This window comes from Apiospora hydei (assembly GCF_038363865.1).
Source record: "Apiospora hydei strain CBS 114990 chromosome Unknown utg000006l_segment0_segment0, whole genome shotgun sequence".
Taxonomy (NCBI): domain Eukaryota; kingdom Fungi; phylum Ascomycota; class Sordariomycetes; order Amphisphaeriales; family Apiosporaceae; genus Apiospora; species Apiospora hydei.
Window position 1 is genome coordinate 286,300 of NW_027117365.1, and position 24,167 is coordinate 310,466.

Sequence of the window (24,167 nt, forward strand, 5' to 3'; positions counted from 1 at the left end):
CGACTTCAACAGGTCTTGTCAGGTTTATTGTTCAGCTCAGGCCAAGTAACACTCCAATCAATTGAACAGTCAATAATATTATTCCTCATAGCAAAATAGTAATAGAGTCGTAATATCGTGAGTAGCGAGTATTTTTTCCATTGGGCTTCCGTATCCCCGAATTGTTGTCATGAAGCTCGTTACGTTCCTCCAATTCGTGTCGGAGTGGTTTCGACCGTGAAACCATCTCCATACTATAACATACAGTGTTCTGCATCAAAAACCCAACACATGGTGACGGGCAATCAGTAGACAATCATTGGCCGGAAGTAACGACTGCCTGTTGATCGAAGAACTTAAGCGCGATTTCCAGCTCAATAGACGAAGGCAAAGACTTGAGATCCAGTGGAAACGACGCATCGGAGATCCCATGCCGTATGAACTGGACGAACATGTCCAGTCCATCAACCAGTCGCAGCACCGTGTAGAGCTTGGGGTTCCTGCTCTGTTCCTCCTGCCCTTGCACCCGTAACCATGTCGATATCATCTGCAAGTCGGCAGTGGTATAACATGTCTTGGTTCCGTCGAAATGGCTCTCGAAAACCTCGGCCGGGTCCCTGGTGGGTGGTGGTTGGTAGGGCCGCGCAGACGATCCTTGAGCACCGCCGCTGCCATGTCTGGCTGCCCGCTCATCGTTGGTCATGTTCTGAAACGCTTCCAGGGTGGCCTGGAGCTTCCTGTGCCGGACGTCGAACTCGGTACGGACCGCATCGAGCCAGTCTATCATCTCCTGGACTTCCCCTTTCACGTGAAGTGGTACCGACGTCCGGGATGCAGTGTTTGGTTCTTCCTGATACTGTGGCGGAGGATCGCCCGCCGAAGAAGGGCGACTGGTGTGTGCTTGCGTGCCTCCATTCTGCAGCTTCCGCTGGATATCACGTAGTTCCTGCAGCTTGGCCCGGTAATTATTGAGCGTCGCATCCTCATTTGCTTCCAGCCAGGATCTCATGCTTTGGATGGTAAACGACAGTCCAGGTCTTCTACTCTCGAGGTTGCCATCAACAGCACACATTTCGGACATGCTAGAAATCTGCTGATCAAGCTCGACGCGCTGTGCAAGTCTCTGGGCTTCTTTCTCGTCTGCTCGTCTGTAGTACGCCTCGTTCGTGATTGACTGCTGGAGACGTTGCGCGGGCATATGGTTTCCGAGGGAGATGGATATTTCCTTCATCTTCTTTTCGTATGCCACAGTCCCCGCTACTTTTACCGTGCCCGTGACTCGTGTATCACTTGTCACATCCAGTCTGACTTCCAGGCTGATCATCTCCGGCCCAGGGGGTGGTAGTATGGCATCGAGCGGAAGTGTTCCCACCAGCTCGTTACTTGAAGTATATGCCCCCTCACCTTCGTAGAAGCGTAGGGTCCTTGTGCCGGGTGCCAAATCGCCGTCAGGCTTCATCTTTCCGCCATTGGCATTATATGAAATGCCTGGATCGAAGTCTGTCAGTGATAGAGACAAGGTCGCCTGCCCCTTGGTAGGAGTCGTCGAGTTTTTGGGCAGGATCTTCTGAACACGCCCCGAATGCGTTTCGATCCCCAGACTCCTCGGGACGACGGAAAGGAGGAGGGATTCAATAGTGCGAGTATTTGGCTGCTTATCCGTCTTGATGGCAGCACCGACCGCGAGCCCGCACACTTGCGCTTCCTCGGCGTCGAGAAACCGGTCGAGTTCCTTGTTTTCGAAATAGTCCGACAGCACATTTTGGACTTGCGGAATCCTCGAACAGCCCCCAAGCGCGAATACGTAGTTCACCTTGGACTTGGTGATACGTGCATCCTCTAGGGCCCGGTCGAGCACCTGTCGCATTCCTTCGAACAACAGGAAGCTGATGGACTCGAAGTCCTGCCGGGTGAAACGGTGGACAAAATCACGACCGTCCACCAGGGACTCGAGGTGGACCTCGGTCGCCTGCGCGGACGACAGATCGCATACGGCCTTCTCGCAAGCACCCCTCAGCCGCTGAAATGCGCGCTTGTTCTTCGTGATGTCCTTGTACCAACTCGACCTGATCTCGTCGGCGAAGTACCGGACCAGAAGCTTGACCACATCTTCGCCCCCAGTCCCGGATCCCCTGCGACCGACAAGACCTCGTGAATGCTTTCTTCTGACGTCACGACGCTGAAGTTGAAGCCGCCGGCGCCCATGTCCGCCATGACGTATGTGATCTCCTCCTCCGGCCTCGTGATGCCCAAGACGTACGAGGCGCAGACCGAACTGGGGTGAAGGTCGAGCACCTCGAGCCCGGCGATGGCGGCGGCGTTGCGGACGGCGTCGTACTTGCGGATCCCAAAGTCCGCAGGCACGCTAAGTAGGACCTCCTTGACCGTCGCATCGAGGTACGTCTCGGCGTTCTGCTTGGTCTTGGCCAGTATCATCGCCAGGACTTCCTCCGGGGGTAAAGCGCATTTCCTCCCCCAAGTAGCGGACTTGGATGCGGAGGGTCCCGTCGCCATCGACGACCACTTTGAACGGCAGGTAGTTCAGATCGTCCTGCAACGTGGGGTCTTTGAAATCTCGCCCGATCAGGCGCAGAACATTGAAGACCGTGTTCTCCGGGTTCTTGTTGGCTTGCCGCTTCGCGGTGGCCCCGATGTGGCGCTGCCGGTCGCCGAAGGAGACGTAGGAGGGCATGCTGAACATGCCCTCTTCGTCGGGGATGAGTTCGAAGCTGTCATTGCGATAGACGGCGACCCGGGTGTTGGCGGTGCCGATGTCGATCCCAACACCATAAGTGGTCATATTGCCGCTTTGAGTAACAAATGTAGCACACAGGGAATGGACGCTCCTGAATATTGAGGGAATCTAGGGAGGAGATTAATGGGAACCCGGCAGAGGAAGATCAGGCTCTACTTTTCCGATTTGTATTTAGTGCCGCTTGATGTAAGACTTGGATCCCGCAGGCTGCCTCGCAGTTGATCAAGAGCATGAAGCTCAGTGCTTACGAAGCGAGGGGTCCCAAGGCAGATTTATGTGTGCTGCAATCCGTTTGCACCAAACGGCCGCCTGCGACATGCACTTTTCGTGCACTCAGCTTGGAAGGAGGTACCGGGAGAGTGCATGCATATAATAAAGAGAACCAACCCTCCATGTCAGCATGCAGGTAATATGCTCGTGAGGGGTAGTAGGTTTGTACTCCCAGAGCCTCATTGTCCACCTTGGCCAAAGAAACGGAAAAGAAAAGCCTTGAGGAAATAAGGGAAACTTTGGCCCCCACGACCCAAACCTTACGTTGAATTGCTCGAGTTGGGCGAGGCGCAGTGTAATGGGATGCAGTGCTTCAATATTTCCCAGTGAGAGGGTAGCGTTTTAGCAGCATTGCATCCCCGAAGCCTGGACTTGAGGTGGCAGTGCATTTACTCCAGGGGGTAAGGGGGTTGACGCCACCACTGCACTAGGGGCTGTACAGTCAGATAAATGAATGGTATTGGCTTAAGCCAAGGCCAGGACAATACGCGCTCACTGGCTATCTTACACTTAATCTATCTATTCCGAAGCAACATACTTATGGAGGGTTGCCTATTACAGTGGCTGTCCGCCAATTGGCGTTTCTTCCAACATAGACATCTACCTACTTCAGCCAATCTTCCAGCCCTAGGTAACCTTTGACCCTTTGCATACAGCCCGAACCCTGGCTAGACGCTTCTGCGGGCGCTAACAACCCGAAGTAAGAGTTAACCAACAGCAAGCCTGTCGTGGCATCACATTGTGTCTGTTACCTCTTTTGACTACGACGCCCGTCCAGTCGCAAATATCTAGACTGGGAAATGCCACAGCCCCGAGTCTAATCATGGCAAAAGCTGTCCATCCTCCTGACAATGTGCATGCATCTTAGGACCACGACCTACGGAAATTGCTAAAGACGAAATGGTTCCCTGTATATACGCGTCCAACGGCCAAGAAACCACCTGTTCCCTAACAAGAGCTAAACCCAGAGCGCCTAGTTTTGTTTTCTTCTATCTTTTCCCTAGACACATCAAAGCGATACTCAGTGGAGCGGCAGATCGAATGCCCGATACTTGGAAGGCAACCCCAAGAGGTACGACTCATACCTAGAAATTTTGCCCTAATGCCCCTCCCCTCCTTCGGCGGCCATCGGCTCGTCCAGCATCGCGGCGTGCTCCGACACGGACCAGTCCTGCAAGAAGACAAAAGTAGGTGCAAACGGGTTCCCAAAATCCCTTTCTTCCTCGGCGTCGGCGGACGCTCGCTCCAGCCGCCGCTGGCAGGGGGACCAGAGCCAGAGGAAGACGTGGCGGAGCAGGCGGTGCCGCTGCCAGGCGGACTCGGCCCCGGCTAGCCAGCTGCCGTCCATTCACAGCGCGGGGGCGCGTCAAGGGCGGCTTCGAGCAGCCGGAACAGCAGCGCCTCCTTCCGGCGGCCTTTGGACGTGCCGCAGGTGGGGTCGGGGCACCAGGTGATGCCGCGGGCGTCGGCGGTGTGGCTGTCGCCCGTATTGTCCCGGTGTGCTAGCCAGTTGAAGTCGACAGGTGAGCGCATGGATAGGATGGGCCTCGAGACGATCAGGTCCAGGTCTATAAGGCCTTCGGTCCTGGCCAGGCATGACCTCCTCTAATACCGCAGATGGAAGGAGGCTTTACAGATGCGGCAACCCCAAGGCAACCCGCCGTGGTTCAGCAACGGCCTCTCAACCGGCTCAGACTGGCATTGTTCCACGTCGGTAGGGCCGTTGGTCCGGATCGCGCGGAACAAATATTCCAGAAACGCTGGGTCGGGCAACCGAATGTGAGGGCAGGCCTGTCGCAGCTCGGATTGCTCCAGGCGCGTTCGTATAGAGGACATGGCGGCCTCATCGCGACGAACTACACAGCACATCAGTAGGAACCAGTGTATGTAGTACGGGCGCTGACCTTAGAAGATTCTTACCTAACCATTAAAGAGCCCTCCCTAGGAAGCTCGGTTTCGGAGCACCCTGCACCAATGGGAGTCGTGTCTGAACAGCTCGAGTGGTCGTGTTGACTGTCGCATCACACTTGTCGCACCTGAAACCGCTCTTCTCGCATGCCTCGACGTACTCGTCAAAGTCCAGCTGCTTATGGGCGCAGACACGATAAACCGCGTAGCGCCCAATACAGGTAATGCCGTGGCGATGTAACAAAAATCCCTCCCGCAGCTCCGAGAAGTGGATGCGCGGATGGAACCGTTCGCACCCGGCGCAGAAGACTGGGCGCATCAACCGCTGTAGCTGCTGCCGGAACTTGTCCGTGTGCCGAAACCGCCAGCACGAGGCCCAGAGTGTCTTTTGCAGCAGTAGTCCGGCGACGTCGAACATGGCGTCCCCCTTTCGTGTACATGTTGTTGCGTAGATCGTTTGGATGTAATGTCAGGAGCCGGTCCCGCTTGTTTGATGCGTCTGACGCATGCTCGACGTCAGCTGGTTGGTGGACAGCCCATGGCGGCCTGTATTGTCATGGTGCGTGAAATATATCGATAGGAATATCGTAGATACTAGGAGGCGTGTTAGCAAATAGGTATCTCGGGACGGCCTGCACTGGATGAGGCAATGACGCAAGGCGAAAAGGCATTCCTCTATCGTAGTTCAGTTCTCTGAACCGACGACAGGTCCTCGCTAGACAGTAGAAAGACTCGATTGGGATCTGGCGCATAATATGCAGCAACTCGTGCGGAAATACGCTCAGTGTCCCCGCCATCATGGTTGGTGTGTACATGAGCTGGCCGTGCAGAGTTAGAAGATTGTCCTTAGGGATGATATAGTGGCCAGATAAGGACCTCGGATGAATATGCAACATAGGCTGGGTTTTCTCTAGCCTTTATCACTTTCATGCTGGGATGAACGCCGGCGCCAGACCCTCAATCAACTGAGCTTTCGTATCCAGAGACTGAACCTGGGTCGGAAGCAAGCTAGATCTATCTATACCCGCTCCCACACCAAACTGTATTTGGCCAACTGGAAGTCTAATCCCGTGCTGGACTTACCATGACCAACATTGGAAGCCCAATTACTTGATTATAGGATACCGTTATGGTGGGTGAGGATATACCCCTGAAACAGCTACCATCCCGTCCCGTAAAGACGCCACACCAAGGAAGTAAAGTTTAGTATTGTTAATCATGACCGGACTCGCTACTGACAGATAAGAGAAAAGACAAATCATTTTTTAGGTACGTAGAGAGCGTCAAACATCAATCCAATCTTGTTCAACCACAACACTCATGGTCATCCTATATCAGCCCAACTGTGCGCCGTCCATAACCAGGATTACTCCTCGGTAAGGACTGATAGAGATGTCTAATCAACCACAAGGTGCTGTGGGTAATACCCGCCAGACCCAGCCGAGCCGTCGTCTTGGTACTTGTCACTGGACATATGTATCTGTCAGAGGCATACCTCAGAGAAACCGAAGCTGGGTCAAGGGAGCTGGGTCAAGGGAGTTGGGTCAAGGGCTTACCCGTCGAACTGGGAGCCTACTCCCAACAGAGCAGCATTCTGCTTCTTCTTTTCTTGCTAGTCTTGGAGGACTTGCGATCCTTCTTCTTCGACTTCTTCTTGTCGGACGTAGAAGGGGGTGCTGGGTCTCCGTAGTTGACGCTTCCGTGGTGGGCTTGGGTTGAAGACCTGGAACGGTGTGAGTAGACGTCTCTAGAAGTAAAGGGGCCGGGGAATAGTACATGGTGTTTGTGGGATTTTGAGGCACGGAGATAACAGAATGGGGCGATGATGGAGTGCAGTGCTGAGTTTGGAAGACTCTGGGGATCTCATAGCAGTTGCAAACGTGAGAACCACATGCCTACTTATAGAGAAGAAGGTCGGCCTTGAGATGTTTCACAGCACAGGTGCTTTTCATGAAATTCGGTGAACATGAAATGATCAGATATACCACTTGATACGACTTGGACGCCCCTTGACGAGGCCATGCACAGGAACAATATTCTGATCCACCTGATTGGTTCGATTTTGGAATGCATGGTCGAGAAAATCACCGATTGGCTAGACTTTGGAAAGCTATCTGATTGGTTAGACTTTGGATGAACAGATCAACGCAGCTGTCTATCAGCTGCAGCTGAGATACCCCCTGATTCTGGTGCGAACCACGCTCACCCCGCCGACAATGTAGAAAGCAGGCTGCAATGAGGCAACCTGCTTACTGCATGTGATGGCTCTCTGTCCTCGACTGTCGGCGGCTCCCGCCCCCACCACCACCATCGTTGCCCGATGTCATTGGCTAGATTCTGGAGAAATGTAACAGAACTACGCAATGAACGAATTCGGTCTGCACACCCAAGCCTCGACTAGACGCTCCTGTCCCAGCCTGATCAGCCGGCAATGCATTGCGCACCCTTTCTTCCCGCCCATCTGTGCTGAAATCAAGTCTTCTCCTCTTTCTCTCACAAGATCCTCCCAACACTTGATATTTTGCCGCCTTCTTTATTCAAGATTCTCGATTCTACAGATTGCCCCGCATCCTCACAACATCATGCAATAACACGCATCCAACCATCATCTACGCGAACAAGCCCAAGGACTTCTCCCTATGGGATTCCCACAAGGACATCCTGAAGGATCTCTATCTGTATCAGAAGAGGCCGCTGAAGGATGTCAAGCAGGTGATGGAGTCGGAACACGGATTCCCCAACGACTTCACGTGCGTCTAATGATTTTCTCTTTCCGTTTTAGCTACCGAGTAAAGGTATCATCTACTAATTTGAACTAGAGTGAGCACCTACGAGACCACTCTTCGGGACCATCTCGGATTCCGCAAGAACCTCAAGCATTCAGACTGGGAGACCATTGCGACTCATCTCGAGAAGCCTAAGGGGAAGGAAAGCGATGTGAACTTCTTCGGGAATCGCATAACCCATGAAAAGGTGGTCAAGGAAACCAGCCGGTATCGACCCAGGACCAGAAATGCCGGTATCCCAACTCGTGGTAAGCATCAACCCCTTTTGACCACAATACATAATTACCGATGGCAACTTCGCCAACTATTCCTCAGTCAAACCTCCTCCATTACCAGCTGGTATTACCATCAGCACACCGCCATCGACCCCGCATGGCACTATTCCGGATCTCCTAGCCTCCCACGATATTTCGGCAACCACGCCAAAGAGTGGACATACGGCGGCCAGCACAAACCTGGTTGCTACAGCCCTTTATGGTACTCCGCCAGGCTTCTCGCAGGTCATCCCACCGCCATTTGGCGCCGCCGACGCAGAGCGCTTACTGGATGGTCCGTTCAAGAAGGCTTGGGAAAGATTACCATTCAATCAATTCGCCACCCAGCTGAAGACACTGCGTGAGTGGACCTCTTATCAGTACATATCAGCTCTTATTGACGTCTTTTATCCAGCGAGTTTACAAAATCATCGCATTACCGAGGATATGTTGCGATCGCTGTCATACCTTCACCAAATGACCGGATCTCCGACGGTGTTCGGATTGAACAGCTCCGTCGGTGTGCTGATGCACGCCAGCTATATGCTCTCCAACGGACACGGTAGGTGGAAGGACAGCGACTCCTTCTTCAAGTGGTTTGGGGTCGTTGCCGATATGCAATTACTTCGGGCCTCCTTTTCTCAGAGAACGCCAACTGTTACTGCAGCATGGTTTGCATTGCCACGAGCTGCGCTTTCTCGCTATGCCGATAAGGCAACTCAGGCCTGGCTTGAGATAGGACTTACAGCCATAGGCGGCAGAATGATAGCAGAGAATCTTGAGTTATTCTGTGACGTTCTAGACTACACCGGGGAAAGGTGTATTTGGGAAAGTATTGTCCAAGCCAACAATACAGTTGCGAGCGCTCTTTCGACAAAACCTCACCTTGCGAGACGGATTCAATAGAAGACACTGGATGTTGCAATGAGAAAGTGTAATGCAACATCAGTGAATGTTTTGGTTCGTCAGGGTTCTTCGGTGCCCAGTTGGATGAAGCGCAGCTATTTCGATGGGATCTCCTACGAGGATCCTAGTGACAAGCTCGAATGTGTCAAAATTATTCTCGAGGCCGCAATAGCAGTTGATCCTAGGACCGACGACCAGCTGCATTGGATTGGGCCCGGTGAGCCAGATCTTATCACAGATTGGTTGTGGGTCAGAAGTCAAGTCTCCTATCGTTGCGACTGCATCTCCTCTCATTATGGCTGCATCTCCTCTAATTATGGCCGCTTCTTGAAGGCCTGCAGTCCATATAGCGAACATATGCAAACTTCCGTCATTGTAGTTGGCATATGTGGCGCTGCCAGCCAAGGCTTGAAGTCCTTACATGATTATGTAAAGGAAAAGCCATACCCAACATACCATACTAAGCAAGAGCTGCTTCAGGTTGCGTTATCAGAAGCGAGCGCACATGGCCTCGAGGGCATCGTCCAAGTCTTGCTTGAGTATGGAGTCGATGTTGAAGTGGGTCTTTTGACAGCTTGGGAATGGGGATTGAATGGATCTGGACAAGAATTCGGATCTTTTGAGTGGCTGCCCACCTTTCGATCAGTTATGGCGAGAGATGTCGGGATGATAACACTGCTTGCCCAACATGGTGCCATCCTAAACCGCCAAGAAGTAATGGATGCTACCATTAGTGATGGGTGGACCCTTCAAGGACCCCATAGGGCCTCTGACAAAGAAATTGTTGTCGAGTTGCTGTCAAGCCTGGGTGTTGATATACAGCAGTATGGTCCAAATACTATGCTTAAAGCAGTTGGCTTGTTGCACATCCGCGACATTCTTTGGGGACCAATGGGCTTCCGTAAGCCTGATACAGTTCTCATCGAAACGTTACAGAAATACAATGTAACTTGGGATCATCAGTATTTCAACAAAGAGGGGCAATTATTGCGGTGGTGGGAAAGAGGTTTCGAGAAGGTTGGTGAAATGGATCTATTGCAAGCTGCAGTTAGGAATGGGTGCAAAATCCCCACTATCAAGTATCTGCTGGATGAGGGAATGCAGGTACACTCCAGACCTTGCGAGGTCGACGGCAAGTCGATGCTACACGCCGCTCTTGAGTGTGGCCTCTATACTGAAGACGAAGCGTTTGACGTTATCCATGCGCTACTTGAACGTCTTTCAAGCGTGGAGGAAGACCCAGTATGGCCCAGGGTACTCGGGCTATCATTTTCCAAGATATTTCCAAGTATGAGGCTATTCCATTATTTGGAAGGACTTGGTGCGACGCTCATACCTCCAACAGACCATCTCCAAGCGAAATTGCGATTCAATATCATCCCTAGGTTGCTGGAAGCTGGGGCGGATCGTGTAACTATCAACAGGGTTTGGGATGGTGGGGTTGGTCTCGACAAATTGGATCAAGACGACCGACTTGACATCGTCCAAGCATTCCTCAGACGTAGGAACATTAACTGGGCTTTCACTTTGATTGAGGGTATCAATCTTGACAAAGAGGGTTGGCAAAAAATCTTGATGGAAGCATGCAATAATGGAGTATGTCCTTTGTGGTTCATTCGGTACCTGCTCCAACATGGTGCCGATGGAGGACGTGTTGGAGGCAATTTTTGGTCCCCATTACATGATGCCGCGGAACACGGAAATCTGAGCGTAGCTCACCTACTCATGGAGTACGATGCCGATATTAACACGATCTGGAACATCGAGAACTATCAAATGCCGAATGATGGCAATTCTGTGGATTATTACTATGTGCACTGGTACGCCGGACATCAGCCACAATGGACACCATTGGACGCAGCATCCCGTATGGGCAGACTGGACATGGTCAAGTTCCTGCTGCATGCTGGTGGTCGGAGCGGGAGTTCCTGAGCATACAGGGTTCGACGGGGCGTTGAATCTCGCACGCAACAGATATCATGGGGGTATTGTAATGCTGCTAGAGAGCTGGATCGCCGGCGATAGGACTTGAGCAATGTCTTGATCGGGCCGAACCTGAATGAAATCCGGTTACCCCCTTGGCTGCTAAGAACTGCTTACAGATTGGAGACTCCTTTTCAACTTATCAACTTGTTAAAGATAGGAATAGCACCCTTGGGTTGAATAACAGAAATACGTGTGGAAGTGTCCAGGGAATGTTTTGGTTCTATATATACAGCTGGTGTGGAGGATGTTAAGCCCAGTATTCTACCTAACCAGCGTGTATTTCCTTGATGGCGACAACGCTGCTTTTGGTATAAAGATACTTTCTGTAAATAATCAACCGTCCTATTTGTTCAAGCAGGCATGTCATGTAATAGGATAAACATCATGTCTAATAGGGGAAACATTATAAAACAGCATAAAATGGCCTACACAATATAGCCCCACGTCGAAATCTGTCTCTCAATAAATGTACACCTGGGCAAAACATTAGTCGGAGTTGGGTGCATCAATCATAGCAAGGGACACTTACAAACTCGTCATTCTGCCGATCCGTCAAATCCAAAAACGCATTGTCGCCAATACGCGTGTGCGCACCACCACCAACCTCTAAAGCCTCCGCCGCATCCCCCGGCTTCCCCGCATCAGCATCAACAACGCCTCCCCCAACGCCACCAGCCCTAGACGCGCCGTCGTCGTCCTCGACCGCTTCGTACCGGTCCTCCATGCTGGTGTCCTTGATGTGGGCGGGCTTGCCGTTGCGCACGCGCCGCACCGACTGGAGCCGGTTGAGGCAGAACAGGTTGGCGGCCTGCAGGACGGCGCAGGCGGCGAGGGCGATGAAGATGCCGAGCACGGCGCGGAGGCCGGGCAGGTAGGCGGGCGCGTCCTTGGCGTTGAAGAGGAGGGGGCCGATGATCTGGCCCGCGGAGGACCCGGCGTTGTAGATGGCCATGACGGCGGACTTCTTGGTGGTGCCGGCGGTGTTGCCGACGATCCAGGTCACGATGATGGGGTTCACGCCGTACATGATGGCTAGGAGATAGTATCCCACGAGCAAGGGTGTCTGCTGCTCAGCGGTACGGGGCAGCACGTAGAGCATGACGGTCCCGGCGATGGGGAGGAGCGTCAGCAGCACCAACACAACGGACTTGACGCGGAACCGCTGCGCCGCGTACGACGAAACCATGATGATGATCCACTGAATCGCACCAAACGGGATATTCAGCAACGACGTCTTATACTTGTCATAACCCAACCCATTCAGAATAATGGGCCCGAACGTGTTGGTGACGCTGGCGGCGGCGTTGAGCAGCAGCGACATGCCGAACCACAGGTACGTCTTGGGCTCGAGCAGCATCTCGCCGACGTGTGCCCACTTGAATTCGCTCGAGCCGGTGCCCGTCTGGTTCGCGCGCAGGCGCTCGAGGGCTTTCGGCTTGTCCGCCTCGGTGAGGAAGCGGGCGGACGGGATGTCGGCGTCGAGCTTCCAGGCGACGAAGGGGGCGGTTACGACGGTGAGCAGGCCGACGAAGAGGAAGATGCTGTTATCAAGTCGCCGTATGAGCAAGGGGAAAGCATTGGTAAGGTTGATAGGAATGCTCACATTTGCCACGATTCGAGCCGGTCAGACTGGATCTTTCCCAGGCCATACGACAGACCCGATGCTGCCATGGTCGATAGGCCGTTGGTACCGTACCACGTCGCGATACGGATAGGCTGCTCCGCGCGGCGATACCACTGCGACGTGATGACCCCAAATAGCGGCAAACAACCAGCCTCGAACAGGCCCAAGAAGAAGCGGGTGGCCATGAGGTGGCCAAAGTCGCGACAGGCCGACATGGTGGTCTGGGCGAGGCCCCAGCCGAAGATGAGGGTCGGCATGAGGACGCGGTGCGGCACCCGGACGATGAGCCACGACATGAAGGGCTGTGAGACCAGCTGCGCGATGGGCAGGACGGAGCTCACGAGGGAGTATTGGTCGCCGACCAGGTGCGTCGACTCGCGCAGGCCGAAGGTGGCGGCGTAGCCCAGGACCGACTTGTCGAGGATCTGGAGGAAGTAGACCCAGGTCAGGATGACGAGGATGACCTTGTCGGTCTGGCGCCGGATGCGTTTGTTCTTTGGTATAGATGTGGTCATTAGCAACTGTAGACAGTTCGCGGTGGTTTGTTCCACAGTCCAGAGTGTACTTACGTCTTCTTCTGTCAGTGTCACCCGCCCCCCATCCCTAATGATAGCTAAGGCCCTATCACCGTGAGGTTTTGCAATGAGCGCATTTCGGGAGTTGGAGGAGACGACCTGTCTCAGCCGTTGTCCAGAGGCCCCTATCCCCTCTCCTAGTCTACCAAACATTCCGGTCATCTAGTGTTCGTTTTGGGGAAGTTTCTAGGATAGCAGCAAAGTAACGAAAAGAAGGGCCCCCTTAAAGATGCGGAGTGGGAGAAGGACGGCGACGACGGGGGAATATAGAAATGGTGGGGGGTATGGGGTAAGGGGGGACACAACGATGACGAATGCCGTGCCTATATACCTCCCCCACGTTCGGACGGCCGTGCAGGATGTCGCTACGGCTATGCAACCCACTTGGGGCCGGGGGTCTAGACTGCAAATCTTGGTTTTTGAGTTTCGCAACAGGTCACCTGTCGGGGCTGCAATCTGGATTGGCCCGGACAATAGCGGGCCGTCGCTGGCGCGAAGTTACATGACAGGGCCGACATGGGATGGCAGAGTCATGGTTGGGATGGATGGACGGTGTCACAGCGTCCAGTGGCTGGCATCCGGTTTGAACATACCCGTTCGGAGCACAACGAGTGTCAACTAGTTGCCATCAACTCAAGAATGGTGAGTCAGATGCAGCACTTCGAGTCCTAGATAGTAACGCGATGAAGGCGCAATGGACGCATCTGACATGCTTTCTTCTAGAAAAAAGAAAGAAATCGGCCAGTCAGGGGTAGGGATCAGCCTCCTTGGCGCGGACAGGGGTCCGAATCTCGGGAGAAGCCTTACCCCGCAAAACCCCGAACCCCCACAAAAGGTTATGGCCGTAAGTAGACCGCTAGTCACGCTCCCGTAGCACTCGAGCTGTGGAAGGTTCACGACTATCGAAAGAATACGGGGGTCAGTATTCATCGCGGCGATGGTTGCTACTATCGTTAAATCTATGCCATCAGCCATTGGCCCGCCCTGTGCTGGAAGCCTTTCGGCGACGCATATAAGGAGGCGTGGTACCCGGACGATCCAAGCGTGGCTGCATCACGAATGGTATGCGGCTGCAACTGCGTGGCATGTCCCCCAAACCTAGTGGGGCGAGCGCTACATACTCCAAAAGCTACAGGAGATAAACACAATCCCACTTGACAAGACTTTGTCGTTCATGGTGCCGTTTCCCTGGGCGGCAACGATCATCTCGGCTTTGGGGTGGGGGTGGGGGTGGAGCGTACGATTCACGTCAAGGATCTGAATGGGGCACTTACAGCCATCGATGCCATCTTTGTGTGTTTGTCATGAGCTACGGTGATTGACATTCTCGGCAAGATAATAGCGTTGTATCTATGCAATGCCAACATTAAGTAGATAGCTGCATCCTGACACTTTGGTTACTTGTAGGTGAAAATTGGCCTTTACTCCGTTTCTGTGACGATGTTATTATGATCGACCCCGGGCCTCTTCCCATTATTGCATCACCGGCCATACGGTTCATATGGGGCCCTGATGGAGAGAATACCCATATGAGGAGGGCGGTATCATATGGCAATATTGGTTGTAATGGATCCATCACACGATATGTGGTTGCCTAGAAGGCATATGATTTTCTGGGATACGTCACTCATTGCCATAATTCAAATGCCTTTGTTTCGTAAGGTGATCACCCTTTCTCTTTTGTTTATATATCGCCCAAAATGATTTCCCTCGTCGCCTTCGACCTCGACAAGACTCTGGCTGCGTCCGGGAAGCCTCTACCGCTCGAGGCGGTGTCCGCCATCAACTTCCTACTTCAGGTAGCTCACGTGGCCCTGATTTGCCAAGACGACTGGAGCGAGGTCCAAGGGCGCGTCGCCGCCCAGCTGGCTTCCGACATCCCGGACCTCGCCAAGCTCTGGATTCTGCCGGCCGGAGGCACACGAATATTCGGGCACCGGCCCTCCAAAGATGGGATCTTCGCATGCCAGGACCTCTGGAACCTCTGGAGTAAGGAGGAGGTCAACGCGATAGTTTCGACGCTGGACGCGGCGCTGGCCGCCAAGGGTCTTGCGCCAGCCGAAGTGAAGGGCGAGCGAGTCGAGTACCGCGGATCCCATATCAAGCTGCACATCCTAGGCCGTTCAGCCGATAAGGCAGCCAAGGACACATGGGACGACCCGGACGCCTCCAACACCTCCTCGCGGCGCCTCCTCGTCGAGAGGGACATGCGGCGGCGCCTGCACCAGAAGGGCCTGCTGCTCGAGAGCTGGTACCGGGACGGCGTGCGGCCCGACTTCGAGGTGCGCGTCGTTGGAGCAGGCGACACCATCGACGTGGTGCGGGACGAGACGCCGCAGCGCTTCGCGTGCTACCACAAACTCGAGAAGATCACGGGCGTCCCGCGCGAGCAGATGATGTGGGTCGGGCGCAGCTGGGACGACCAGCCGTACCGGAACCAGTGCACGGCGCTGAGCGGGCAGCACCAGACGTTTGTGGACAACCTGGGCGAGGCGATCGCGACGATTCGGGCGATTACTGCGTGTCTGTCTTGAGGTGCGAACGGTCGACATTGACTTTCGCCAATCTGGGGCCGCAATGTCTGCAGATTGATTAAGCACATGTCGTACTATGCAATCTCTCGCCATTGGCTAGAATCCCAGTGGGTTTGCTTCGAGGTGCAAACAGAGAGAACTACGCTGCTGGATGCGGCCAATTTGAAGCAATCTAGTCATCATCATGTTTGGGGGTGTTGCTAATTTGGTCCCCTCAGCTGTTTCGAAACAATCTAGAACAAACAGCACCATACCTAGGTACGCTGGGAAATGAGACATGGACTCAGAATGCGTGTGGGATCAACACCACCGTCCAATATATGGATGGTTCAAGGTTCGATGCTGTCTCAGATGGGCCCCTTTGACAGTCACGCCAGTACAGCAGCAAAGTCCAATCTGACGGGCCGCCCCTTGCATTTCCTCGCAATATTGAAGTCAATTAACATGTCACTTCTCCCAGGGTCTGTGGCCACGAGGAAGTGCTCCAGTCAATTAATCTCACCCACCCCCTGCGTAAACTCATATCACTAGGGACCCTGCAGACAGAAAGCATCATTCCATTACCGCATGCACTCATATGGTAAAAGTCAATAAAGTAGCACTCGCCATTGTCACTCTATATCTTTACCCCTCCACCCTCTATACTACACCGAAGTTGGGCTGAACAGATCATCAACTTTCTCGATTCGCCATCGCTTTATATATCGAGATCCACGTATTTAAGATTCAAGATGCAAGTAAGTTGACTCGATCTCTGGACCGGTGCCTTCTGCGACTGACACTCTCCAGTTCACCCTTGTTGCCGCGTTGGCGCTTCCTCTTCTCGTCGCCGCATCGCCCGCCCCCGAGCCGGAGCAGAACGCCGCGCAGGCCACCAGCAGCACCTATTACCTCGACTGCGGCTCCAACTCGGTGACCAACATGTGCTCCGCCGAAAACTCGGGCGCCTCCTGCAACCCGACCACGGGCGCGCTGACCATCAACCTGGCGGGCTCGTGCGGGGCGTGCAAATGCATCAAGGATCCGGTTTGCACGCGGGGATGTGCCAAGGAGTAGCCCCCAGAACGACCTTCAGGCTTGTCAGCATTGATACCGTCATCATGTCGCTGTTGGCCATGAAATGGGTTATTGAGGTTCGCGAGACGAGAAGACCGGCCCCAGGAGGACTTGCAAAACCACACCCGTGGAACTTTTCCAGACTCGGCCATGCCAGCCTTTCGGTGCAGAATCGAAATGAGATGGACTACAGGCCGGGTTAAACCTGTATGGATAGCACAGCTCCGTTGCGGAGGGACGAACGACCTCGTGGGCCCGGGGATGCAAATATTATCTATGGTAAAGGATCCTGTTTGGATCTTAAAGTTGCATGTTACCAATGTTCCTGTTTGTTTCTTCTAACATAGACGTGTAATTTATCGATTATGTCGGTATCTCTTTTCTCTCCGTGTATATCTGGATGGTATGTTTTTTTAAGTTGGTTGGATGTATAATGTGCATGTACTTATTACAGATCATCCAACGGGAGTGTTCCACCAATTGCATGTCTCCTGAATTATCGTCACAGTGCAGGGTTTCCTGCAGTGATATCCTCTGCCACCAGATCGAAACCCTTCTTAGAGGCGGAAAAGTGCACATGGTATTCTTTGTTGTCCCTCGGAGTGATGCGAACTTGTACCGCGTCTTTGGGGGTCGGCACCGATGTAGTCATGGGAACAGACTTGCGTGGGTTAACCCACTTGCCGCCTCTTGCAGCAGGCTTCATGTTGAACCGGAGCAACATCAGCGTCGCGAACGACATGGCCTCGGTGGTGACAAAGTGGCGCCCAGGGCAAAGCACAGATCCACCACCGAATGCTCGAAATGCGGCAGGGTTGTGGGCACGTTTGGTGCCAGGGGTCCGGAGGAACCTTCGATGGTTGAAGATTCCCACCGTCGGCCCCCCAGAGCGTGGGGTCGGTATGCTGCACCGGGGCCACGTACATCACGGTGGCGCCCTTCTTCAGGAGATACTGGTTGTCGAGAATGACGTCTTCCATGACCACGCGGGCAGAAATGCCAATGTGCATGTAGCGGAGCGTCTCCTGCCAGGTGGAGAGCAGAACAGGGCATGCCGATTTGACCTTGGCCAAGTCAACATCGCCATCGGCTTGCACTAGCTGTTCGGCTTCTTCTCTACACTCACTCAACACAGCCGGGTCGGAAAAGATGTGGTAGACCAGCCAGAACACGGCTGGGATACTGTTGGCGAGGGAAGCTACCATCTGCCCGATTTCGGTCGCCGCGAGGTCTCGGCCGCGCAGACCGTGGCTTGTGTTGTGCTTGTATCTGCACTGGACGAGGACGGAGCCTTGGAGATGCCCGTTTTCGGCAAAGTACTGCTCGAAAGCCGGGATGAGGAGCTGTTCGCGAGCATGGAGTCCTTTACGGGCCAATAGGCTCGGTCACGCTTTGAGCATATGTACTATGATAGATGGCTCGAAATCGCTAATTGTAGTTGTTTCGGTATCAGCTTTGTCCTAAATAGCAGTGTTAAGCGGCTTTCCCTGGGGGATTTAACCTACTACCACGCCTGCTCGAGCTTGGTATCGCGAAACGGGTTCTTTGGCCCATAGATAGCTTCGGCAGTGGCCGTGAAAAACTCATGGCGGACCCAGGCAAACAGCTCGATGGTTGTTGGTCCGCCCTCGGCGACCATTTCCATCGCATTGGAAATGTACCGGATTGCTGCACCGCTGAGGGCATCGAGTCCCGGGCCGGGAGAAAGGGCTGGCTGGGTCGACGGCACGAAGGTGGAAAGATAGGAGTCGTTTTCGAACATGCGTTCCGATCCAATGACGGCGTTTCCCGCGGGGCCTACACCCATGACCGCGTCGGCGGCTTGGGCCTCGATGGGCGCGAAAGCGATCGTCTTGATCTGTTTCTGGACCTGCGGGATGAGGGAGAGGGAGTTGACCACGTAAACGCGCTGGCCGGGCATGCGCAAGGTGTATATCGGCAGGTTATATCGGTCCCTCAGGCTCACTAGGAAGCTCTGCATGCCGTGAACGAAGCCAAACAGCGGGCTTATGAATGGGATCGTCTTGGCGATCGCCGGCGGCTCCTTGGGATGCTGGGTGAGCCGCAGTAGTATGGTGAAGAATACATAGGCCGCGCCCAAGAAACCAAGAACGAACGTAAAACCAGTGGCCATTTTGAGAATTCAGAATAAGTGTATACTGTGATGATCTCATGCGAAGAGTTTGTCAACAAATGCGCAACGAACAAAACTTAAGTTGATGCCCTTTGGTGCGGGGGTCCAAAGTCCGCCACTGGCTGCCGATGCCTGTGCTGTTGGGTTGGTTCGATCAATCTTCCCCAAATGTGACATTGTAGCATGATTTTATCCCTTGCATCCCTTGTTGGGAGCTGAAGAAGCTAGTGGCAGGTTTGCGTGTGAACAGATACCCGGCAAGCCGGTTGTCACAACTGCTGTTGGAGCAGGGGGCCGGTTTCTGGTGGAGAATAACACCATCCCGGCCGCTTTGCCAATCGGAGTCGATCGTCCTCTATCCTTTTGCTGTTTCACCAGCTCTTCTTTCTATTTGACCAACTTTTCGAAGTCCAGAAGCCAACACTCAAAAGACTGCTGCCCTTGATGCGGGATGGATTCGCCCTTGCCCCCATTCCAACCTCATGCCCCTGTCCTTCTTGGGTCTTCAGTCACCTCAGGCGATGAATCTCAGTATCTGCAAACACCCCACTCCGTCCTCGGGGGCATCAACGGCCCAGGCTGGAACATGATTGCTAGCACGAGCAGCATGTGGCAGGATCATAAACATTCCATAGCCATAACCTATTCCATTGTCGACAATGCCACCGAGGGCTATCAGTTCAACGAGAATACGACGTGGTGCAGCGATGCCAACAAGACATCATCCACGAGCGGCATCAGCCATTTCGTAGCGGGAGAACCAGGACGGGTCTATGATTAGAGAGGGGCAGGCTGGTTGAGATGGGTAACCACCAGGTGGGAGATCGTTGGGTTCGGGGGGATGCCTCTTGGCGGGGCAGGAGCCGGTAGTAGGAATGATGACAGTGTGCCGGTGCTAGTCACCTTCGTGCGGAAGACGATGCTCTCGCCGCAGGCCTTGTCGGTGCTGGTACGTCCGCAGCTAGATGATGGCCAGAAGGCATTCATCATCAAGCAGGTCAAGGACTTGCTAAAGGGGTTGGACATGAGCTCCCTATGGGCTGAAGTTGATCGTTTGAGAACCATCCCATAAGACGATGGAGTTTGGCTGGTCGCTTGGCTTAGCCGGCGCACGCGCGGGATCCTGACATGGTGCCCGGACTGGTACTCGGAGTATGACGGGTTCGTACCGCGCTTCTTCGCGCCGCGCCATGAGCTGAGCGTCGACGGAAAAGGAGCTGATATTGCCGCGGTTGGCGGCACAGGCCGGCAGGGCCTGGACAGACCAGGGCGGTGCTGGACTGCGAACCGCATCCGCGCATCCGGATCGTCCCTGACGAGCGGGCCCGTGTCATAGTCTGTGCGAGATTAGCCTTCATAAGTCAGGCACAGCTTCCGTAATTCCAGGAATGTCGCTAGATTTGTGCTAGAACGTATCTCAACAATCATTGCGGTTTGGGTGACACGATCTCCTTTACATGTGACGCCATCGCCTTTTGAATGTTGGCTTTCGAAGCCGTTGCCAAGATATGACGCTCTTATCTCGGAATTCGCATTCGCTTGTGGAAGGATCAATCAAAGGGGTGAAAAGGGGTTGAACCGTACATGGTACATAGGAAGGGACGTACCTTATCGATAAGTCGATGACGTAGCCCCACACAGCCACCCGCGTTAGCTCTCCCGTCACTGATTGATTACGTGGGATGTCTTGTGTGCGAGTGCGATGTCTTTTCAACTTTTTCTCTGATTAATCTTGCCGGCTGTGATTTCAGATACAGAAGCAATCAAATATGTTGTCCGGAATCAAAAAGTTCGCCGGTGGTCTGCACGATGGCCAGGACCACCATGAAGAGAAGGCCAAGGAAGAGCAGTCGCTGACCACCATCCTCTCCACGCGCGAGGACCGGGCGAGCCTGCTGCTTCTCGTGGTCGAGTGCGTGGAGGCCATGCGCCAGCAGCTCGTCAACAACTTCGAAGCGGGCGATGTGGCCGAAGCGGACCCGACCAAACTGGAGATGTCCGCTCAATCCCAGAACGAGCTCAATGTCAGCGACGAGAAGGCCGCCGATCAGCCCGCCGAGCAGAAACCTGCCGAAGAGGGAGCCGCTGCCGGAAAAGAGGACAGTGCCGAAGAAAAATCCCGGAAGCAAGCGCAGAAGCGACGCGAGCAGCTCACCAAAGCTCTGGCCAAGGATGATTTCGTCGCATTGAAGAAGTCGTCGATGGCGCATTTCGACCAATGGCGCGACAGCGTTCTCGAGCGCGTCGGCGAGATCGTCAACCAAACGTCTGATGATGAGGACCCTGACATCAAGAAAGCCAAGAACGAGGAGCTACGCCGCCGCGAGGATGGACAACCGCAATCCACCAACCCCTCGGGAAGCGCCGCCGCCGCCCTGCATGATGACGACGGTGGCTTGGCTCAGTTGCAGAAGATGTACCCTCCTCCGGCGACGCCGTTGCGCGACTTCGACGATGCGCACCGCGTCCTGGTGCTCCATTCCCTACTCCTACTCGTCCTCGGCCTTGAAACCTACCAGTCCGAGTCGCGCGTCCTGATGCTGCGGCTCGCAAGTGCTTTGGCTGTCCCGCCGCGGATCCTGGCCGAGGACGAAGGATCGGTCGCCAAAGGTCTACTCGAAGCCGCCAAGCACATGGACGCCGACGAGCAGAAAGAAGCGCGGGTCGACAAAAACTCGAAGTCGCGTAAGTGGAAGGTCGGTCTTGGAGCCGCGGCCGGCGCTGTCCTCATCGGCGTGACTGGAGGGCTTGCGGCGCCTTTCTTAGCTGCTGGTGTGGGTACCGTCATGGGAGGTTTGGGCCTTGGTGCCACCGCGACAGCTGGCTACCTGGGCGCACTGGCGGGGTCCGCTCCGCTCGTGGGTGTCCTGTTCGGCGCTTACGGTGGAAAGATGACGGGCCAGATGGTCGACGAGTACGCCAAACAGGTCGAAGACTTCGCGTTTCTGCCAGTTCATCCTGGCGGCAAGGGCAAGGATAGTGATACTCGCCATCTGCGCGTCGCTATCGGCATTTCCGGCTGGTTGCTGTTGGAATCCGAGGTGGTGGACCCGTGGAAAGTCTTCCTTGCCAGCAGAACCGAGGCTTTCGCACTACGATATGAGCTGGAAACAATGATGAACCTTGGCAATGCGCTGACGAGCTACGTGGCCAGCTATGCCTGGGGTTGGGCCAAGAAGGAGATCATCAGCCGCACCATCTTCGCCGCCCTCGCTTCTGCCCTCACCCTGCCGTACGGTCTGGCCAAGGCCTCCAGAGTCATCGATAACCCATTCAGCGTGGCCAAATCGCGCAGTGACAAGGCCGGGGCGGTCTTGGCGGATGCCTTGATTCACAAGGTACAGGGTGAGAGACCGGTTACGCTCGTCGGGTACTCGATGGGCTCCAGGGTCATCTACGCGTGCTTGAATGAGCTGGCTAATCGCAGCGCGTTTGGTCTCGTGGAGTCGGTCTGTCTCATTGGCGCGCCCGTCCCGTCAGACACGGTGTCTTGGCGACGCATCCGCTCCGTGGTTCCCGGCCGCATCGTCAACGTCTACTCCACCAAGGACTACCTCCTCGGCTACCTGTACCGCACCAGCAGCTTGCAGTATGGTGTAGCAGGCCTCCAGACGGTCCGCGATGTTGAGGGCGTCGAGAACGTCGACGTCTCGGATCTGGTCGACGGCCATACTCAGTACCGCTTCCTCATCGGCTCCATTCTGCAGAAGGTCGGCATTGAGGGCATAGATGCCCAAGTGGTTGAGCAGCAGATGAGGACCTTCCGTCGGGAACAGGAGAAGAAGAAGAAGAACGAGGAGGAGATGGAGAAGGAGGAGGGAGGAAAGTCGCCCGAGGCTGAGGCCGACGCGATGGAGAAGGAGATTGAGGGAAAGGCCAGCGAGGGAAAGGCTGCACCGCGGATGGAGATTAAGCGGAAGGAGGTGCCGAAGCGGGCATCGGAATCGAAGGTGTTTACGTTGATGAAATAGAGTGGGAGAAAGTAGGGTGTATGATGGGTGCTGGGAAAGCAATGGGACATGAATAGGACATTGAGAAATTGAATGCAATTCGCTTCAACGCAATTGAGGCTCGCCCTAATCACACTTGGTTTGGATGTGATAGGTCATCGTCTGTCTTTCTCATAGATACAACCCGTGAGTATCTCACTTGGGTTTCGAGAAGAAAGTATCTTCGCCTGGAACGCCCAGCCAACTATATATGTGTCTGGGATCACGAGAACTTCACTGAATCATGAAAATTAGGTATCTTCGGCATGGCATAAGACCCATGTTCTAGCTTCGACTCAAGCAGCCACAAACCATGCGTGAAAGTCAGCGGCTCCCCTTACATACTGCAAGCCTATTTCGACTCTCGCTTGTATCAAGTGTAAATCTTGATCCAGCCCTGCATGACAGATTCGAATACAAGATGCCCCCTCTCTGGTTGAATCAGGGGCTGGAGAGTTCCCAGGTAACTTCCCAGGAGTGTTGTTGACGCAGCATCGACGTTTCCACTAATGCGTGCTACGACAAATTGATAATAGTTACCTACTTCGAGGCCATAAAAAAGCGCTGAGTGAAGGCCTTTGGAACCGTCGATTTTCCGCATCCAGCAGATCCCGTGCAGAAAGACATTACGTCCAGCGCCGACAAGGTCCACCAAAGCGACCTCAGCGGTTAGCAGTGCTAAGGTCGGACTTATTCACTGGCTGGTCCCCTACTGCCCTAGATCCATTGAACAGAATCATCTCAATCCAACAATTCCCATGCCCACCTCGCAGCATCGCTTCCATGGCGCCGGCCTCCGATCCACTGGGCTTCAAGACAGACAGACGGACAGGCAGTCACAGGTCACAGCACTATTCGGGACGGACTTACGGAGGACCGGTTCCGTAGCGGCTTAACAGTGACCAGTGAGAGGGAGAAACAGCCTACATAATTCATAGTGATGAGCCCGCAATTTGTAATTGATTGTGAGCGTAGATGTGACCGGTCACCAACCACCCAAGTGTGACTGGCGCCAAACCACCCCCACAATGGCTGATTGTTGCACTGCCACACCCCAGATTTAAGGCTCTGAATTATGGAGCCTTTGGCTTTCCTACCCGTCTTACTTAAGCCTTTTCTTCTCTCTCACTTCCATCCTTTCAATTCCATCTTCTCCACATTCATTTTCCAACTACACTTTACTACATTTCAGCTTTCATCTTTCCTCTTTCATCTTTCCGCCATCCATCCACGATCTCCCACCCTCCGGTTTTTCGCCTTTCGCAAATGCTCCTGTTGCTTCTGCCCCGTCTCCTTCTCTGTATCAGCGAAGGTGTTTTGTAATGTTGCCGGCGTAGGACTGGGATCACGCTGGAACTCGTCTCGAAGTCGCTGGAGGGTTCGCCCTCGTCAGTCACAGACAGAATAGTCA

The 24,167-nt window shown here is 54.1% G+C and overlaps 10 protein-coding genes across 10 annotated transcripts; 4 read left to right on the forward strand and 6 right to left on the reverse strand.

Annotated features, from left to right (window-relative positions):
* Positions 1–295: 295 nt before the first annotated feature.
* Positions 296–2,779, reverse strand: PG997_007269 (hsp72-like protein; the record flags this gene model as incomplete). The annotated part of the gene is given in 3 exon segments (XM_066811584.1): positions 296–2,111; positions 2,123–2,466; positions 2,504–2,779. 3 exon segments carry the CDS (start codon positions 2,777–2,779, stop codon positions 296–298), a joined length of 2,436 nt encoding a protein of 811 aa, XP_066666926.1.
* A 1,554-nt stretch (positions 2,780–4,333) lies between these two features.
* On the reverse strand, positions 4,334–5,330 carry PG997_007270 (uncharacterized protein; the record flags this gene model as incomplete). Its single annotated transcript, XM_066811585.1, has 3 exons — positions 4,334–4,572; positions 4,639–4,860; positions 4,970–5,330. 3 exons carry the CDS (start codon positions 5,328–5,330, stop codon positions 4,334–4,336), a joined length of 822 nt encoding a protein of 273 aa, XP_066666927.1.
* A 1,154-nt stretch (positions 5,331–6,484) lies between these two features.
* PG997_007271 (uncharacterized protein) lies at positions 6,485–7,223 on the reverse strand (the record flags this gene model as incomplete). Its single annotated transcript, XM_066811586.1, has 4 exons — positions 6,485–6,635; positions 6,689–6,766; positions 6,812–6,831; positions 7,119–7,223. 4 exons carry the CDS (start codon positions 7,221–7,223, stop codon positions 6,485–6,487), a joined length of 354 nt encoding a protein of 117 aa, XP_066666928.1.
* Positions 7,224–7,627: 404 nt separating this feature from the next.
* On the forward strand, positions 7,628–10,790 carry PG997_007272 (uncharacterized protein; the record flags this gene model as incomplete). Its single annotated transcript, XM_066811587.1, has 4 exons — positions 7,628–7,662; positions 7,732–7,946; positions 8,014–8,784; positions 8,902–10,790. 4 exons carry the CDS (start codon positions 7,628–7,630, stop codon positions 10,788–10,790), a joined length of 2,910 nt encoding a protein of 969 aa, XP_066666929.1.
* Positions 10,791–11,349: 559 nt separating this feature from the next.
* Positions 11,350–12,983, reverse strand: PG997_007273 (uncharacterized protein; the record flags this gene model as incomplete). The annotated part of the gene is made up of 2 exons (XM_066811588.1): positions 11,350–12,385; positions 12,448–12,983. 2 exons carry the CDS (start codon positions 12,981–12,983, stop codon positions 11,350–11,352), a joined length of 1,572 nt encoding a protein of 523 aa, XP_066666930.1.
* Positions 12,984–14,743: 1,760 nt separating this feature from the next.
* PG997_007274 (HAD-superfamily hydrolase subfamily IIB) lies at positions 14,744–15,577 on the forward strand (the record flags this gene model as incomplete). Its single annotated transcript, XM_066811589.1, has 1 exon — positions 14,744–15,577. The coding sequence occupies one exon, from the start codon at positions 14,744–14,746 to the stop codon at positions 15,575–15,577; it is 834 nt and encodes a 277-aa protein (XP_066666931.1).
* Positions 15,578–16,308: 731 nt separating this feature from the next.
* Positions 16,309–16,633, forward strand: PG997_007275 (uncharacterized protein; the record flags this gene model as incomplete). Its single annotated transcript, XM_066811590.1, has 2 exons — positions 16,309–16,314; positions 16,367–16,633. The coding sequence occupies 2 exons, from the start codon at positions 16,309–16,311 to the stop codon at positions 16,631–16,633; spliced, it is 273 nt and encodes a 90-aa protein (XP_066666932.1).
* Positions 16,634–17,135: 502 nt separating this feature from the next.
* PG997_007276 (cytochrome P450) lies at positions 17,136–18,767 on the reverse strand (the record flags this gene model as incomplete). Its single annotated transcript, XM_066811591.1, is given in 3 exon segments — positions 17,136–17,538; positions 17,558–18,013; positions 18,139–18,767. The coding sequence occupies 3 exon segments, from the start codon at positions 18,765–18,767 to the stop codon at positions 17,136–17,138; spliced, it is 1,488 nt and encodes a 495-aa protein (XP_066666933.1).
* A 777-nt stretch (positions 18,768–19,544) lies between these two features.
* Positions 19,545–20,060, reverse strand: PG997_007277 (uncharacterized protein; the record flags this gene model as incomplete). The annotated part of the gene is made up of 1 exon (XM_066811592.1): positions 19,545–20,060. The coding sequence occupies one exon, from the start codon at positions 20,058–20,060 to the stop codon at positions 19,545–19,547; it is 516 nt and encodes a 171-aa protein (XP_066666934.1).
* Positions 20,061–20,536: 476 nt separating this feature from the next.
* PG997_007278 (uncharacterized protein) lies at positions 20,537–22,738 on the forward strand (the record flags this gene model as incomplete). The annotated part of the gene is made up of 1 exon (XM_066811593.1): positions 20,537–22,738. The coding sequence occupies one exon, from the start codon at positions 20,537–20,539 to the stop codon at positions 22,736–22,738; it is 2,202 nt and encodes a 733-aa protein (XP_066666935.1).
* Positions 22,739–24,167: the final 1,429 nt, after the last annotated feature.